The sequence below is a fragment of the Bos taurus genome, chromosome 13 (genome assembly GCF_002263795.3).
Source record: "Bos taurus isolate L1 Dominette 01449 registration number 42190680 breed Hereford chromosome 13, ARS-UCD2.0, whole genome shotgun sequence".
Lineage (NCBI taxonomy): Eukaryota > Metazoa > Chordata > Mammalia > Artiodactyla > Bovidae > Bos > Bos taurus.
In genome coordinates, this window is record NC_037340.1 from 73,110,111 (window position 1) to 73,126,396 (window position 16,286).

General features: G+C 50.3%; 1 protein-coding gene and 1 non-coding gene across 3 annotated transcripts; one reads left to right on the forward strand and one right to left on the reverse strand.

Moving 5' to 3' along the window:
- Window positions 1-654: 654 nt before the first annotated feature.
- On the forward strand, window positions 655-15,711 carry CCN5 (cellular communication network factor 5). 2 transcript variants are annotated; one of them, XM_010811504.4, is made up of 5 exons: window positions 655-833; window positions 1,154-1,268; window positions 5,305-5,521; window positions 11,996-12,250; window positions 14,518-15,711. In XM_010811504.4, exons 2-5 carry the CDS (start codon window positions 1,209-1,211, stop codon window positions 14,736-14,738), a joined length of 753 nt encoding a protein of 250 aa, XP_010809806.1. In that variant the 5' UTR covers window positions 655-833; window positions 1,154-1,208; the 3' UTR covers window positions 14,739-15,711.
- On the reverse strand, window positions 9,311-9,383 carry TRNAS-GGA (transfer RNA serine (anticodon GGA)). The gene has a single exon. It is a non-coding gene; the product is annotated as a tRNA-Ser (tRNA).
- Window positions 15,712-16,286: the final 575 nt, after the last annotated feature.

Genomic DNA, 16,286 nt, shown 5'->3' on the forward strand with positions numbered 1-16,286 from the left:
TGGGTTCTAGTTCCCTGATCAGGGATCGAACCTGGCCCCCTGCATTGGAAGCACAGAGTCTCTGGTGGTGTGAATTTCATGTGTCTTACCCCCTCATGTGTGACACCGCTTCCCACCTCACTGTCGGCTCCAGACACAGCAGGCATTCTTGGCTCCCAGAATAGGCCCTGCTGTCACGCGGTCCCCCACCTCTAGGCATCTGTGTGCTGTTCCCTCTGCCTGCAGCATCGTCCTCTCTCACTCGCTTCATCCCTGGCTCCCACTTCAGAGAGCTCACCCTCACCCTCTGTCTGAACAGGACCCTTCCTCTATATTCCCTGAAATTCCACCTGCCGCCACTTACTGTCCTTTTCCCCTCTCAGCTTACCTCCTCTTCAGGAACTGGAGACACCACAGAGGGGCCTCAGAGCTGACTGAATTCAACAAAAAGGATTTGGTTCCTGCAGATCACTGTTGAGGACCCCCTCATGTAGCAGGGCCCAGCAAGAGCACACACTAGGTCCAGCCCGCGTGGGCTCAGCCACCGCAGGTCACCATCCACAGCTCAGCAAGAAGGCCATGGGGAGGCTCCTGGTTGCCAAAAGCAAACGGGCCGCCCAGGGAAGTTTTGCTGTGGGTCACACCCGCTTCTGGACGGCTGCCAATCTTCCTGCCAGAAACCGCAGGCCCGCTGAAGCCGCCTGGAGTCCGGACCACGGGGCTTAGGAGGACTTGGGTCAGCTCTGCAAAGGGGGTGTCTGTGGAGCACTTTCTGGATCTACAGCACCCCCTCTACTGCCAGGGTTGGCCAGGGGGTCTGGGGCAGGGCTCCAGCGGCTCCAGCAGCAGCTTGGGTAGGCCCTTTGGGGCTGGGAGGAGCTACAGAGGCCCCTGCCAGCCTGTCACAGGCTCTCGGCATTGGCACTGGCTCTGACTTTCACACGCACGCACACACACACACACACACACGCGCGCGCACACACACATACTGGCAAGCACCCTCTTGGTGGCCTCGGAGGTCTCACCTCCAGGTAAATGGGCTCATCAGTGGGAAGATGAGGATGGGAGAGAAGCAGGGCTACAAAGGCCAGCGTGTGTGTGTGCATGCGTGTATGTGTGTGTGTGTGTGTGTGTGCGTGCCTGGGAGTGACCTCACAGCCGCCGGAACATAAAGACTTACAGGTCCTGCCTCCGAGGCTCAAAGCTGGCTCCGTGGGGGACACAGTGACATGAGAGGCACATTTCAGACCCACCTCCTCGCCTTCTCCCTCCTCTGTCTCCTCTCCAAGGTAAGGGGGCCCTGGGCCCCGAAATGTACTGCTGGCTTCCTTGGTGTGGTGGGGGAGATGTGAAATCACAGCCAAGGACCCCCTGGAAGAATTCCTGTGGGCCTCCTCTGTTGGGGCTCAGCTGAGCTTCTCTCCCTGATGCCCAGAGAGCTGCTTCCCTCTGGCCAAGTCTGCTGTGTGACCTCAGGCAAATCCCTTCCCCTCTCTGAGTCTTAGCTCCTTCCTCAGTTAAATGGGTATAATGTTCATGAGGCCTTTGGGAAGGTCATTTATCATAGTTCATCTCCAGGGCCGAGCACAGGACCTGGAATATGACAAATGTTTAAGAGAGGACTTTCATGATTACCAATCCCTGAAGTCCCTCTGCAAACAGAAGTGGGTCCCCTCATTATAAATGGGGAGCCTCAAGAGGGGGCCTGCTTTGTCTAACTAGGAGCTAGGATTTGAATGGATGTTGGGTGCCTAGCCCATTGGAAGTTTCATACACAGGCATTAATGCTGTCGGGCCCTCAGGCAGTGAGTGGCCTGCTGACCCTAGCTGGAGGGGGTAGGGAGACAGCTCTAGAGAATAAAGACCTTCTCCTGTGGGATATTTTCAAAGGGCTTGTGGAACATCCACCTTGCCTAACATGCCCAACAACCTCATCAGGAATGATTATTTCCTGTTTTCAGTCAAGCAAGGCTCAGAGAGGGTAAGCAACTTGCTTGAAACCACACAGCATCAAAGCAATAGAGGAGACAGAGGCCAGGACTGGCCTGGGTGTGAGGAGAGGGGACTGCAGTCTGTATCTCTCCACCTCCAACCTGGACCGAGGCCACAGTTGCTGGGCCTGCCATCACCTTAGCAAATGCCAAGTTCCCGGTGTCATGGGGATTGGCCCTGCTGCAAGCTATGATCTCACTATATTTTCATGCTCTTTTGAGAATTGCAGGCAGGAACGCCTCTCTCCTGGATCCAGGCAGTGGTTGGGGGAAGGCTGAGAACCCTGCTGGCATCCTAACCTTGCTTTTTGTTCTTCCAAACCGGGATGGTCAGGACATGATGCCAGGAAGGGTAGCATGGGTAGGGGGAGCTGGGGACTTGGGGTTCTGGGCCTGGGATCAAACGAAAGGCCAAAATGAAGCAGTCCTAGACTCACTGTTCTCTCCCCCAGCCCTCCATTCTTCCCAGGCCCCAGGGAGCCAGGCAACATCCCACTCAGAACGCAGGGACTTAGTCATCACACACATGAAAGCCGTGACAATCCTCAGAGAGAGAATTTCAAGTCTCGCAGGCAGGTTGTGAGCTCCTGAGCTCAGGCCTGTGGACAGAGACAGGTAGTAGAGACCTGGAAACAAGCCAGGCCACATTGACCAGAAGTTGGCCATGACCTCATTAAAACCCTGATTCCAAGATAGATGGTCTCCACCTCATTTTACTTAGGAGGAAACTGCTCCCTCTCAGTGCAGCAGTGAAGTGTCCAAGGCCACACAGCGTGTCAGTGGTAGAACTTGGATCTCAACTCTTGCTTGGAAGATTCCCTGTCCAGGGCTCTTGCGCAGCTGGGGACCACAGCAAAGGAAGGTCTGGGACAACCAAGTGTGACGAGGCAGCTTGAACATGGGAATGGGCTGGTTGGAAAGGGTGTAGAGATAGAGACTAGACAGGACCTCTCCCTCCTTGGCTGTGCTGAAACACCCTCCCTGACTTGTCCCCATCCCTCTTGAACAAACAGTTAGTTGACACAGAGGCTAAGCTGGCATCAGAGCCATAGGTGACAAGAGGTGGGTGTGGTTAAGAGCCTGGTCTTGGATGCATATGAACCTTGATTCTGTTCCTGATCTACCTGTTATTGGTGATGTCGCTATACTGCTTTAAGCTTCAGTTTCCCTGTCTTTAAAATGGGTATAATGCTGGACTTCCCTGGCAGTACAGTGATTAAGACTGCGTGTTTCCTCTGCAGGGAGCACGGGTTCAATCCCTGGTCGGGGAACTAAGATCCCATACGCCACATGGTACAGCCAAAATAAATAAATAAAATGGGCATAATGCTGTAGCTCCCACTGGAGGGTTAAACTAGCACATTACAGAGCTCAGCGCATGGTGTGCCCGTGGTGAATGACAGTCACGGGCATCGGTGTCATCAGGTCCCTCCTGTAGATCCAGCCCTGTCAAGCTTGCCCTGTAGACAGCCCAAAGTGAGAACCCAGGTGCAAAGCACACAGCTTATGTCCTGGCACCTCTGCTTTCAGGAGGAAAGGACCCAAGAGCCAGTTCTGGTCAAAAGCCTACCCCTCACCCTGCTTATTTCCCACCAACTCAGGGAGCTCAGCCTCTGAGGGTTTAGAAGGGAAACCCAAAGTCCAGCTGATTGTTTCTCAGGTCAGTGCCGTGTGGATCACATCTGGATTTATGAAAATGCAGATTCAGAGTCATAAGGAAGGGCCCTGGATGCTGCATGACTAACAAGCTTCCCGGTGCTGCTGCCGCCGGTCCAGACCTCACTTTGAAGGGTGAGGCTAGACCATCCTCTCTAGAATCTGGTGTCACCCAGTCTCCTGCTTGAAATGCCTGCGGAGATGGGAACTCGTCCTCTGGCAAGGCTCCAGGCACACAGTTGCACACTCACATCTAATGTTACCAGTGCCATCGTAGATGGGCCCTGTCATTGCTTCCTGGTCTGTGACCCACCCTCCCACACACACACAGGTCTGCCAGTTTGGAACGGCCCCTAGTGGCCACGGTGGGAACTGCAGGCCATAGAGAGGTTTGCAGGACTAGGAGTCCTAAGGGTGGGAAAGGTAGGGATTAGGGCAGAGAGGTCATTGCCTGCTTTGGGGCCACACACAGGACTTAGGAGGTTATTAATTTCACCTTCCAAAACTGCATCCAATTCTTCAATCCTCTACACAAAACCCTCCAGACTTCCAAGGGCCCTCAGGTGGGGTGGGTCACTAGTAACACCTTGAATTATGCATGGCCCTCGGTCCCTACCTTCCAATGGACATATGGGGAACCTAGAGTATCTGGTTTCTGGTTTGGTTGTTTCTCGGTCCTAAGTGAGGAGGGGCAGTCAGGACACTTGGGTTGATACCTTGAGCCTGCCCCTGGGGGTGGGACCCTGGCTGGGGCTTTTCCCTGTTACAGGAAGTCTACACCCACTCTGGGTCTGTGGGTCTTCAGTGGGGAAGCACACTCCCAGCCAAGTAGCTAACCCACGGGGACTGTGTCTCTTCCTCTCTCTGGAACTCAGTCTCCCCATCTTTATATGGCGGGGAGAAGGGTTAGAGTGGAGGTGAGGTACCAGTAACCTAGCTGTGCGTCAAACACCCCTGGATGGCTCGTTAAAAACAGATTCCAGGGCTGGGCCTCTGGAAGCTCTGAATTGATAAGTCCCACAGGAGGCCAAGTTTTCCTGGCTTATTTGAGGCTCATCTGGAAACATATTCTAGATTGTTCCAAAGATCAAAAACATCCATGATACTGTTTGATTTATTCAGTCCTCAGGATAAATATCCACAGTCCTCCTGCTAGAAAACGTATAGTACCCTGTCATTTTAATCCTCTGTTCTGTTGGTTTTGCCTCTGTAAGTTCCCAGAAGGCAGAGGCTAAGCCCGCTATTATAATTCACATACCAGTCATCATAGCTAAATGCATGGAGCATCTCCTGCATGGCAGGCTGTGAACTAAAAGTTTTATATGCCTCATTTCATGTACTCCTCAAAACAATCCTCTGAGTTATATATTATTGCCCCCTCTTCACAGATGAGGCAGTTGAGGCTCAGAGAACTTAAGTAACTTGCCCAAGGCTGCTCCGCTAATAAGCGACAGAGTTAAGACAGGAATTCTAATCCAGAGCCCTTGCTCATGACCACAATGCCATGCTATCTCATACAGAGTGACGTGGGGGTGCTGGGGTTCAAGGCCAGGTCTATGTCACTCCGGGGCCAAGGTGTGATGCTACACTGCACAGCCTGGCAGAGAAGGAGTCAGTCGTGAGGGTCTCACTGCCCACCTTGAATGACCTTGGCTGAGGGAGGTCTCTGTCTCTGCAGGTGTGTGCCCAGCTGTGCCCCACACCATGTGCCTGTCCCTGGCCACCACCCCGATGCCCACCGGGGGTGCCCCTGGTGCTGGACGGCTGCAACTGCTGCCGGGTATGTGCGCGGCGGCTGGGGGAGCCCTGCGACCATCTCCACGTCTGTGACCCCAGCCAGGGCCTGGTCTGCCAGCCCGGGGCGGGCCCTGGAGGCCGGGGGGCCGTGTGCCTCTGTAAGCAGGTTTGCGGGTCTGGTGGAGGGGGTGATGGGGAGGGGGTCAAGGACTTCAGGTCCTGAGTCCAGGAGAAGTCGTCTTCATTCCCAGCCAAACCTGGTGACACAAGGTTCCCTAAGCCCGCTCCTCACTTCTTTTCTTTTGTCTTTGCTCAGATCACACCCATCACCCAAACAGCCTACCTCCCTTCTTATCCATCCAGATCTAGCCATCTTTCAAAGCCGAGCGCAAACAGCTCCTCCCCTGATCAGCCCTCCCAGATTCTTCAAACCAGAGGTCACCACCCTTTCTCAGAACCCTCACGACACTCTTGGGAAAATGAAAGGGCAGCTCTCTATTTCAGGCGTAAGGTGTATCAGGCCCTGCACTAAGCACTTACCTCCTAAGTCACACGATCCTCACAATAATCTCTGCGGTAAGTACTTTCAGACCATTTTATAGATGAGGAAACTGAGGTTCCGTAATACTAACAGACATGTTTAACGTTACACAGCTGGGGGCTGGGTCAAACAGGCTCTGAAGCAGCATTCCGTTCTGTCTTTTTCTGGGGTTGGGAGCCCTTGAACCTGTGAACCCTGAGTTTGCTATTTCCTAGCAACCTTGAGCATGTTACACCTCCCACCACTCTACCCTTGTGCCCTCCGCGTGGGCTTTAGGTCAGGGTTTCTCAACTTTGCTCCCGGGTCATTTGGGACTGAGTAATTCTCTGCTGTGGGATGCGGTTCTGTGCATGATAGGAATGAAGGCAGCATCCCTCGTCTCTACCTGCTGGATGCCAGTAGCACCCCAAACAGCAAGTCGTGACCATCTCCCTTCACATGTTGCCTAGGGAGAAAAATCGCCCCCAGTGGAGAACCACTGCTTTAGAGAAATAGAAAGGGGTGGGGACTGTTCTGTGCTCTATTTTTCTTTTTAAATAAGCCTTACAGAGCACTTTACCGTTCCCATCTTTGTACATGTAGCACTTTAAAAAAAGAATGGGAGAGAGAAAGGAAGAAAGGCTCATGAATCACTGACAATGAATCCATCTATAGGAAAAAAAAAACTTGTTAAAAAGAAAAACACAACTTACAGGGACTTCCCTGGTGGTTCAGCGGCTCAGCCTCCACACTCCCAACGCAGGAGGCCTGGGTTCGATCCCTGGTCAGGGAATTAGATCCCAAATGCCACAACTAAAATGATCCCACATGCCACAACGAAGATGGAAGACCCCATGTGTTGCAACTAAGACCCAACACGGCCAAACGAATTTTTTTTTTTAAAAAGGACTTATAGACATAAAATTATCAATGGTAAATCCCTGTTAAATACTTTTTTATGATAAGGGGAGTATAATAATGAGAAAGGGGTGATGTCTCTTATAAACTTAGAGATGATTGGTAATAAAAATGTACCTACAAATGTGGTTGCCCAAAGGAGAGGGGTCGGGGAGGGAAGGACTGAGAGTTTGGGATTAGCAGCTGTGAACTATTATAAATAAAATGGACAGGATGGGGGTTCAGGCTGGAGGGGACACATGTATGCCTATGGCTGGCTCATGGTGATGTGTGGCAAAAACCATCCCAATATTGTAAAGTAATTATCCTCCAATTAAAATTTTAAAAAAGATGACCAACAAAAAAGGTCCTACTGTATAGCAACTGTATAGCACAGGGAACTATATTGGATTCCCTATAGGTACACCACAGTGTAAAAGAATGTAAAAAATGTCTTTATGTGTATGACTGAGTCACTTTGCTATACAGCAGAGATTGGCACAGCATTGTAAATCAAATATACTTCCATTTAAAAAATCAAATAAATATCACCTATGAAGGGAGAAAAAAATGTACCTAAAGAAAAAACTCAGAAAAGCAACACTTAGCTTATCAGGCTGTTATCTAGAGAAGCCATCACACATGTCAAGCACTTGGCAAAATTTGTTTATTGAACACATGCCTAGCACTTACCTAGAGTTTCAAAATATCACCTCATTTAACCTCTCAACAACCATATGAAGTAGCTCCTAATGTCATCCCCATTTTGTAAATGGAAAAAAGAGGCCCAGAGAGGTTAAGTAATTTGCCCAAGGTCACACAGCTCAAAAGTGGCTGAGCTGGGATTTGAACACAGGGAGCTGACTCCACAATCTTTGTTTCTTTCACTCTACTGTCTGCCGCTCAGTATATGACTAGTTACTGTCACTAAATTTATTATGGGGCTTTTCTTATTCCACCTTGATTCAGACTTTGAATACCTGGAGGCCAAAAATTTGGTCCTTGCTCCTTCCTGCAACTTCCAGCTCTGGTTGGGTGACACCAAATGTGTCTCATGAATGTGTAATGAATTACAGGTGCTCGTGAGTGTGTAATGATTGGAACTGAGTGGAGGCTGGGAGCTGGGGAAGCCTCAGCCGAGGCAGAACTAAGACGGCACAGAGACTGAGCCTGGGTCTTGGCTCTGGAGGGAACATGTTGGCCCAAATCTCTCCTCTCACCCACTAGCTGGACAGCCCCTCTCTCGGGGACTGCCTCTGAGCTGTGTGCATGTTCAGTGTGGCTTGCTTTCTTTTAAGATTTTTTTTTTTTTTGATGTGGACCATTTTAAGTCTTTATTGAGTTTGTTACTGTATTGTTTCTGTTTTATGCTTTGGTTTTTTGACATTGAGGCAAGTGGAATCTTAGCTCCCCAACCAGGGATCGAACCCACAACCCTGCTTTGGAAGGCTAAGTCTTAACCACTGGAGCACCAGGGAAGCCCTTCTCCCTCACTTTAAAAGCAGAGCTTCCCCGGCTCAGCCAAGGGCAACTCCATCTTTTTTCCGTGGCTCAGCCTCAAATTCTGGAGTCATCCTTGACTTCTCTCTCATCTTTTTCCACATCCCACTCACTCCCCACCAGTAAATCCTTCACAATATTTCCACCGGGCCTGATCCCCACCGTAACTCATCTGGATTTTGCAGAGACCCCTTAACTGTCTCCCTGCTTCCGTCCTTGGTCCCTAGTCTGTTCTCAACACAGCAGACTGAGGGCTCCTTTAAATACGTAAATCAGATCACAGGTCAAGTCCCTCCTCTGCCTAAAAGCCTCCCATAGCCTCCCATCTTCTCAGAGTAAGAGCCAAAGCCCTCTCAGCAGGCAACAAGGACCCTGCTCCTGTTTTCTCTCTGACCCGTCTAACTCCCTCCTGCCCTCTGCTCCATCCTCACTGGCCTCCCAGATACCCCAGGCACGCTCCCACCTCAGGGCCTTTGCACAGGCTGTTCCTGCTACCGGCATTCTTTTCCCCAGATTTCTGCATGGCAAGTTCTCTCTCCTCCTTCACTTCTTTACCCAAACATCACTTTCTCAGTAAGGCCTTCCCTGATCATCATATTGAAAAATTACAACCCTGCTCTACTCCTCAAACCTGCCCTCCTTTATTTTTTGAGCACTAATCGACATCTAACATCACAAACTCAACTTTGTTTCTTGTGTTTGTTTCCACTAGAGCGAAAGCTCCAGTGAAGGCAGGATTTTGGCTGGTTTTAGTCACTGCTATGTCACAAGTTGCCTAGAGCAATGTCTGGCACATAGTAGGCACTCAGTAAATAATTGTTGAGTGCATAAACAATAATGACAGTTCTGGTGGGGCTTGTGTGAAGGTACCATTTGGTGGGGTAATGGTGCAGTGAAAGTAAAAGTGAAGTCACTCAGTCGTGTCCGACTCTTTACGACCCCATGGACTGTAGCCTACCAAGCTCCTCCCTCCATGGGATTCTCCAGGCAAGAGTACTGGAGTGGGTTGCCATTTCCTTCTCCAGGGGATCTTCCTGACCCAGGGATCGAACCCAGGTCTCCTGCATTCCAGGCAGACGCTTTAACCTCTGAGCCACCAGGGAAGCCCTAATGGTGCAGTAACAGGCACCATTTATGGAGCATGTACTATGAACAAGTCCTTTATATACATGATTTCACTTTATCCTTAATAATGAGGTATTATCACTATTTTGAGGGTGAACGAACTGGGGCTCAGAGAGGTTAAGTCACCTGCCTAAGGTCCTACAATGTACAAGTGTGTGCATGCTAAATTGCTTCAGTCGTGTCAGATTCTTTCAACTCCATGGACTGTAAACCCCCAGGCTCCTCTCTCTATGGGATTCTCCAGGTAAGAATACTGGAGTGGGTTGCCATTTCCTTCTCCAGGGGATCTTCCCAATCCAGGGATCAAACTCGCATCAAAATCGCATCTCTTATGTCTCCTGCACTGGCAGGCAGGTTCTTTACTAATATGCAAGTGGCTGCGGGTACAAACAAACAAACACAAATCCTTGGTGTTCCTTCTCCTGCCAGGGACTCTCAGAGAGAAAGGGATGCAGAAATTACCAGATGACAAGATTATGCCCTGAAGTTATTTGGGGGAAGCTGCTGGAAAGGAGACCATTGGAGAGAGCCCAGAAGGAGAAGGGTTTTATACGTGTGTATAGGTGTGGGTCCACGGGGTCGCAAAGAGTCGGACACGACTGAGCGACCTTACTTTCACTTTCATAGGTGTGGGGGTCTCACAGCAAGTACATTTGGAGGTGCCTCATGGTGTCTGGGACCATGCACATGACGCACACAGATCCCAGGGTGGAGACTGCTGCCCAGGGATCATAACCCCCCCACCCCCACCCCAATCAGCTTTGAACTGGAGGACCCAGGAGAGATGCCAGGAAACCTTGCTAAAGTTATTATCCCCTGGGATTTGAACCAGGTCTCTGTGCCTCTAAAATTCCCGCATGTATGTGGACCTATTTGAGGTTTTTCTCAGCAGACCTGGGAAAAGCAGCTTCCCATGAGTCTTGTCTCCCAGATCCAGCTGAAGTGCCACCCACATATCCAGGAAACCCTCCTTTCTCTGCACTTCCTGAGTGGCTCACAGACACCTCTGCAGGGCTCTCAATTTATTCTGTCTTGGAGATGCAGCGTCCACATCTGTGCCCTGCACTGACCCTTGAGTCCCCCTGGGTAAGGACTGGCTCTCAGTCCTGTCTGGGAGCACAGTGGGTGGTACCCAGGAAGGGCGCAGTGTATCTGAAAGGAATAAGGAATCAGGACTATTTTATCAGTGTCTCTCATGTGCTGAGTCTTGTGCCAGGCATTCATTCCAGGGGCATTTCCTGTGGTTCTGTGTGTCCCATCCATGCTCTGAGCTGGCACAGGAGATGCCAGGATGAACACTCTCAGCCCCAGCCCTCAAGGAGTTCATGGCCAGTGGAGGAAGAGGCTGTGATGCCCATAATATTTGAGGGCTTCCTCCAAAGAGTGTTTCTTGAATTCCTAACCCTGTGTTAGATGTGTCCCTGAAGGTTCTAATCACTGTTCTCATCGTTGCTATTGTTAAAGTGATTTAGAGAAGTTTAGTCACTTACCCCAAGTCACACAGCTAGCAAGTTAAGCCCTGACCTGATGGTGGTAACTGTAACACAGCAGATGGACAAGGAAAGTTTGTGGCATGAAATCTCCATGCGTATATAATAGTCATAATATTTTATGTTTATATTAAATAATACATATTATTAATTCTATTATATATGGGCTTCCCAGGTGATGCTAGTGGTATAGAATCTGCCTGCCAATGCAGCAGACACAAGAGACCCCGGTTCCATCCCTGGGTTGGGACGATCCCCTGGAGAAGGAATTGGCAACCCACTCCAGTATTCTTGTCTGGAAAAATCCCATGGACAGAGGAGCCTGGCAGGCTACAGTCCATAGAGTTGCAAAGAGTCGGACACGACTGAGCACTTGTCAGCAATACATTAATATTTATATTATTAATAATATATAATAATTTATACTAATAACAACAACAGAGCAGCTAGGATCTACTGAAGGTCTCCTTCATGTTGTATTCATTACAAACACCATTCATTTATAGTCTATATCACACTTAAATAAGTACCATTATAACCCACTTTGGGCTTCCCTTGTGGCTCAGCTGGTAAAGAATTCGTCTCTGATGCGAGAGACCTGGGTTCAATCCCTGGTTTGGGAAGATCCCCTGGAGAAGGGAACGGCTACCCACTCCAGTATTCTGGCCTGGAGAATTCTATGGACTATACAGTCCATGGGGTCACCGCAAAGAGTCAGACACGACTGTGCGCCTTTCACTTCACTTCATAACCCACTTTGCAGGTGAGGAAACTAAAAGCGGAAGTAGAATCGCTTGGCCAAGGTCCACAGCTAGCAAACAAGCTGGAACCAGGCCAGTCTTCCTGCAAGCCTGTTCCAGGAAGCAGCCTGGCACGCTGTCTTCCTGCGGGTGACAGGACAGGACCGCTCTGATTGGGGGTGGGCTGGGGTGGAGGAGGGGCGGAGCCCCCTGCAGCGCTCAGTTTCCCCAAGGGCTCTGCGTCCCCAGCGCCTCCAGACCAGCTCCGCAGAGAGGACCCGGCGGAGGAGGCGGCGGGCGCAGCCCTGTCCAGGGAAAAGTTGGGGGGTCGCCGATGGAGGTCCGATTTCTCCTCCGCAGGGGGAGAAGATGACGGCAGCTGCGAGGTGAACGGCCGCCTCTACCGGGACGGGGAGACCTTTCAGCCTCACTGCAGGCTCCGCTGCCGCTGCGAGGACGGCGGCTTTACTTGTGTGCCCCTTTGCAGCGAGGACGTGCGGCTCCCCAGCTGGGACTGTCCGCACCCCAGGAGGGTGGAGGTCCCGGGCAAGTGCTGCCCTGAATGGGTGTGCGACCAGGGAGTGGGGCTGGGAGTCCAGCCCCTCCCAGCCCAAGGTGAGTGCCAGGCTGGTCCAGGGCTGTTTGGAGTGGTGGAGGGAGGGCGATGGGCGGGGGATGGGGGTGGGGTAGGAATGGGGGAGGGGGAGGGGTTGTGGAGGGGCGGGGCGGAGCCTCTTAGGTACCAGGACAACTGGATACATCAAAGCCAAGGTTATACTGACAAAAGCTAGGAGGGGCAGGTGGCTAAGGGGACTCTTAGGAAAATGGAACTGACCAAACAAGATGCAGAGGTGCAAGTATATGATTTTAAATAACAAACAATTAAAAATAAAAATTGGTGGCAGAGTAGAGAGAGGAAAAGAGGGTTAGGACACTTGAACCAAGTTCTCACATTTCACAGCAGAGGTATAATATAGAGGTATATTATTATAATATAGATTGTCATTATACTGACATGGATACATATTAATATAACACAGTTTAAATATTATATAATATTATTAATATGTCATTATTGGGGTTTATTAAAAGAGGAATTCTAAACTGAATGGGGCAAGGTGGTTGCCTCCAGAATGTGGGCCTAGGGGTCGGCAGGAAAGACAGTGACCTCAGCCTGTAAACTCTTGAGTTTGAGAGATTATGTTATGTATGGTAGGTCACTAGGATTTTTGTTTTTTAATTTTTCAAATTTATTTTTAATTAGGGGCAAATTGCTTTACAATGATGTGCTGGTTTCTGCTACACAACAATGCAAATCAGCCATAATTATACATATTGTCACTGCTGCTAAGTCGCTTCAGTCGTGTCCGACTCTGTGCGACCCCACAGACGGCAGCCCACCAGGCTCCCCCGTCCCTGGGATTCTCCAGGCAAGAACATTGGAGTGGGTTGCCATTTCCTTCTCCAATGCATGAAAGTGAAAAGGGAAAGTGAAGTCGCTCTGTCGTATCCGACTCTTCTCGACCCCATGGACTGCAGTCCACCAGGCTCCTCTGTCCATGGGAGTTTCCAGGCAAGAGTACTGGAGTGGGGTGCCATTGCCTTCTCCGCATATTGTCACTAGGGAAACTATTATTATTATTATATGAATATGATTTTTTAAGGCAACCGAAAAGAGAGCATTGGTTGCATAGGAGATGGTGCCGCCGGAGAGGCAGTAGAATGAGGCAGCTTAAGCATGGAGGCTGCCTGAGTTCTAAGCCCAACTGTGTGACTCTGAGAAAATTGTTTAACTGCTCTGTCTCAGCTCCTCCAACTATGAGAATAAGCACATCCACCTCACAGAACTGTTGTGAAGCCTGGATGAGTAAATACAAGCGAAGCAGTTAGGACAGAGCCTGGCACACAGCACTCCAGGGCCTTAGCTGTTATCATCCCAACAATGGAATATGATACATCTGTTTAAATATTGGGTTGGCCAAAAATACCTTCAGGTTTCCCTTAAGTTGATGCAGACAAACCCGAAGGATCTTTTTGGCCAACCCAGTACACTGGTGAATGCCGATAGGTTTGCCTTACATGTAAAAAGCAGGCCAGGGCAATGTATATGTAATTTGAACTCCACTGTGTGTGTGCATATGTGTGTGTCTACAGCCATATGAACACATAGACATCCTACACACGTGTGGATAACACAAGGTGTATCAACCAGGCCACTAGTGACATTTGTCTTTGTTGTGAAAGGATGTCCTGTGCAGTGTAGGATGTTTAGCAGCATCTGTGCTAGACTTCTGTAGCCTCCACCCCTCACTTGTGACCAGTAAAACATGTCTCCAAACATTGACAAGTATCTTCCAGGGGGCAAAACGGTCCGCAGTTAAGAACCACGGGTTACAAAAGAACAGAGGAAGGACACAAAATATTAACAGAGCAGAGCAAGACTGGAGGAGGAGGAAAAGCTAGACCACGATGAACCCGCCACCCTGTTCCAGACCTGGCCTCTCCGTCACCAGCATCTCTGCCGCCAGGTCATGGGCAGCACCACACACAGGCCCCAACCTCCTCCCTACGATGCTACTTATCACAGGACTTGTGGAGGATACAGAAGTGAGACACTCGCCCTTTATTGGAGGACCGTCATGGTCAATCCCATCATAGCTGCCTGATAACCAATATTTCAGAAGTGCTGACAAGAACCAGGCACTGTTAAGCACTTCACATCCACTATTTTATTCATGCCTAACGATCAACTATTAGGAAATTTACATGGGAAGAAACCGAGATCCACAGAAGTTAAGCAACGTGACCCAGATTGCACCGCAAGCCAGTGGGTAGAGTTGGCTGCCAAACCTTGCCGAACTGACCCCCTCTCTCTCCCCCAGGATCCCAGTTTTCTGGCCTTGTCGCTCCCCCAGCCCCTGGCGTCCCCTGCCCGGAATGGAGCACTGCCTGGGGTCCCTGCTCGACCACCTGCGGCCTGGGCGTGGCCACCCGAGTGTCCAATCAGAACCGCTTCTGCCGCCTGGAGACCCAGCAACGCCTGTGCGTACTGGGGCCCTGCCCACCCGCCAGGGGCCACAGCCCAAGAAGCAGAGCCTTTTAGAGCAAGGCTGAGGATGGAGACTCTGTGTCAGCCGCTCTGCAGGCAGTCTGGGCTGCAGGCCACAGTCCGGCTTGGGTCTGCCATCCAGGCCCTGAAGGACAAGCGTATTCCCAAGCCAGCTGGTCCCTCTGGACCCTGAGATGCCGCGGGAAGCATGCCCTAGTTCCCTTCGCTCTCACTCACAGCCTAGGAGAATGGCCACGTTTCTTCTGAGCCATTCACAGCCTCTATCAAAGACACGCACAGAGCTTTTTCCAGGAGATGGGCAACCATCCCCCCTTAATCATTAGACTGAAGCAGGTGCTGGGCTGGATGGGCTATTTTTCTAGGGGTGCAGCGAAGAGGGGCACAGAGATTCTCAGCCTCCTGCTTCCTTTCCTGGAGTGAGGTAGGAACATCCCTGAACACGCGTCTGTGTGTCAGACTTGTGCTGAGAAAACCCTCCCTCCCCACCCTGGGCAGAATTCAGGGACTGAATTCTATGTAAATCACCCTGTCTTGAAGACAGTCAAACTGGGACCCTTAAATGTCCCTTAAAGGGACCCATCAAACCCAACTCGTATTAGTAAGAACTAACCGTTTTCACGACTCCGCAATGCACCAGGCCAAGCTACACATTATACAAGTCAGTGCTGGGAAACATTCTGGACTAGAGAAAAGCAGGGGAGGATGAAGAATGCCTCCCAGAAACCGGGGAACACGGCCTGAAATACACCAACCCTCGTGTGAAATCCTGTTTGGAGTCGCAGGTTTTATTGTTTTGTTGTTGTCCAATTGCTCAGTTGTGTCCGACTGACTCTTTGCGACCCCATGGACCGCAGCAAGCCAGGCTCCCCTGTCCCTCGCCATCTCCCAGAGCCTGCCCAAGTGTAAAAGCAAACAAACAAAAATGCCACATACAAATGTCATGTCCTCTTCTGCAGTCTACCTGTATTTGTTTAAAAATAAAAACTGTGTTTTCATCGGAACCTCACCAGGACATTAGAATATATTCTTGGTATTTTACCAGAATTTCTTCTTATTAAACTAATCTGATTGAGGGATGATTCACACCCAGTTAAATGCACAGGTCTTAAGCGCATGGTTTCACGAGTCTTTACGAATATATGCACCTATATGACCACACCTCAGAAAAGGTGTAAAACATTTGCATCATCACAGAACGTTTCCTCTGAGGACTTCCCCAGTGGTCCAATGGTTAAGACCCTGAGCTACCAGTACAGGGAGCACAGGTTCGATCCCTGGCAGGGGAACCAAGATCCCACATGCCGTGTGGCACAGCCAAAGATTTTTAAAAAAGAAGAAAATTTCCCCTGGCCAGGTGATCCCCTCTACCCTCAAGGGCAACTGCTGTTCTGATTTCTATCATAGATGAAGTGTTGTTATGTTCTTGAACTTCATGTAGAGTCATACAGTAGGTATTCTTTAATGAAGGGCTTCATTCCCTCAATACCAGCCCTAAGGGTGGAGAGGCAGAGAGAAGGCAAAGCCCAGAAGCCAGGACCAGAAGGCGGAAGATGGACTCACAGCAGGGCTGTCTGCTGGGAG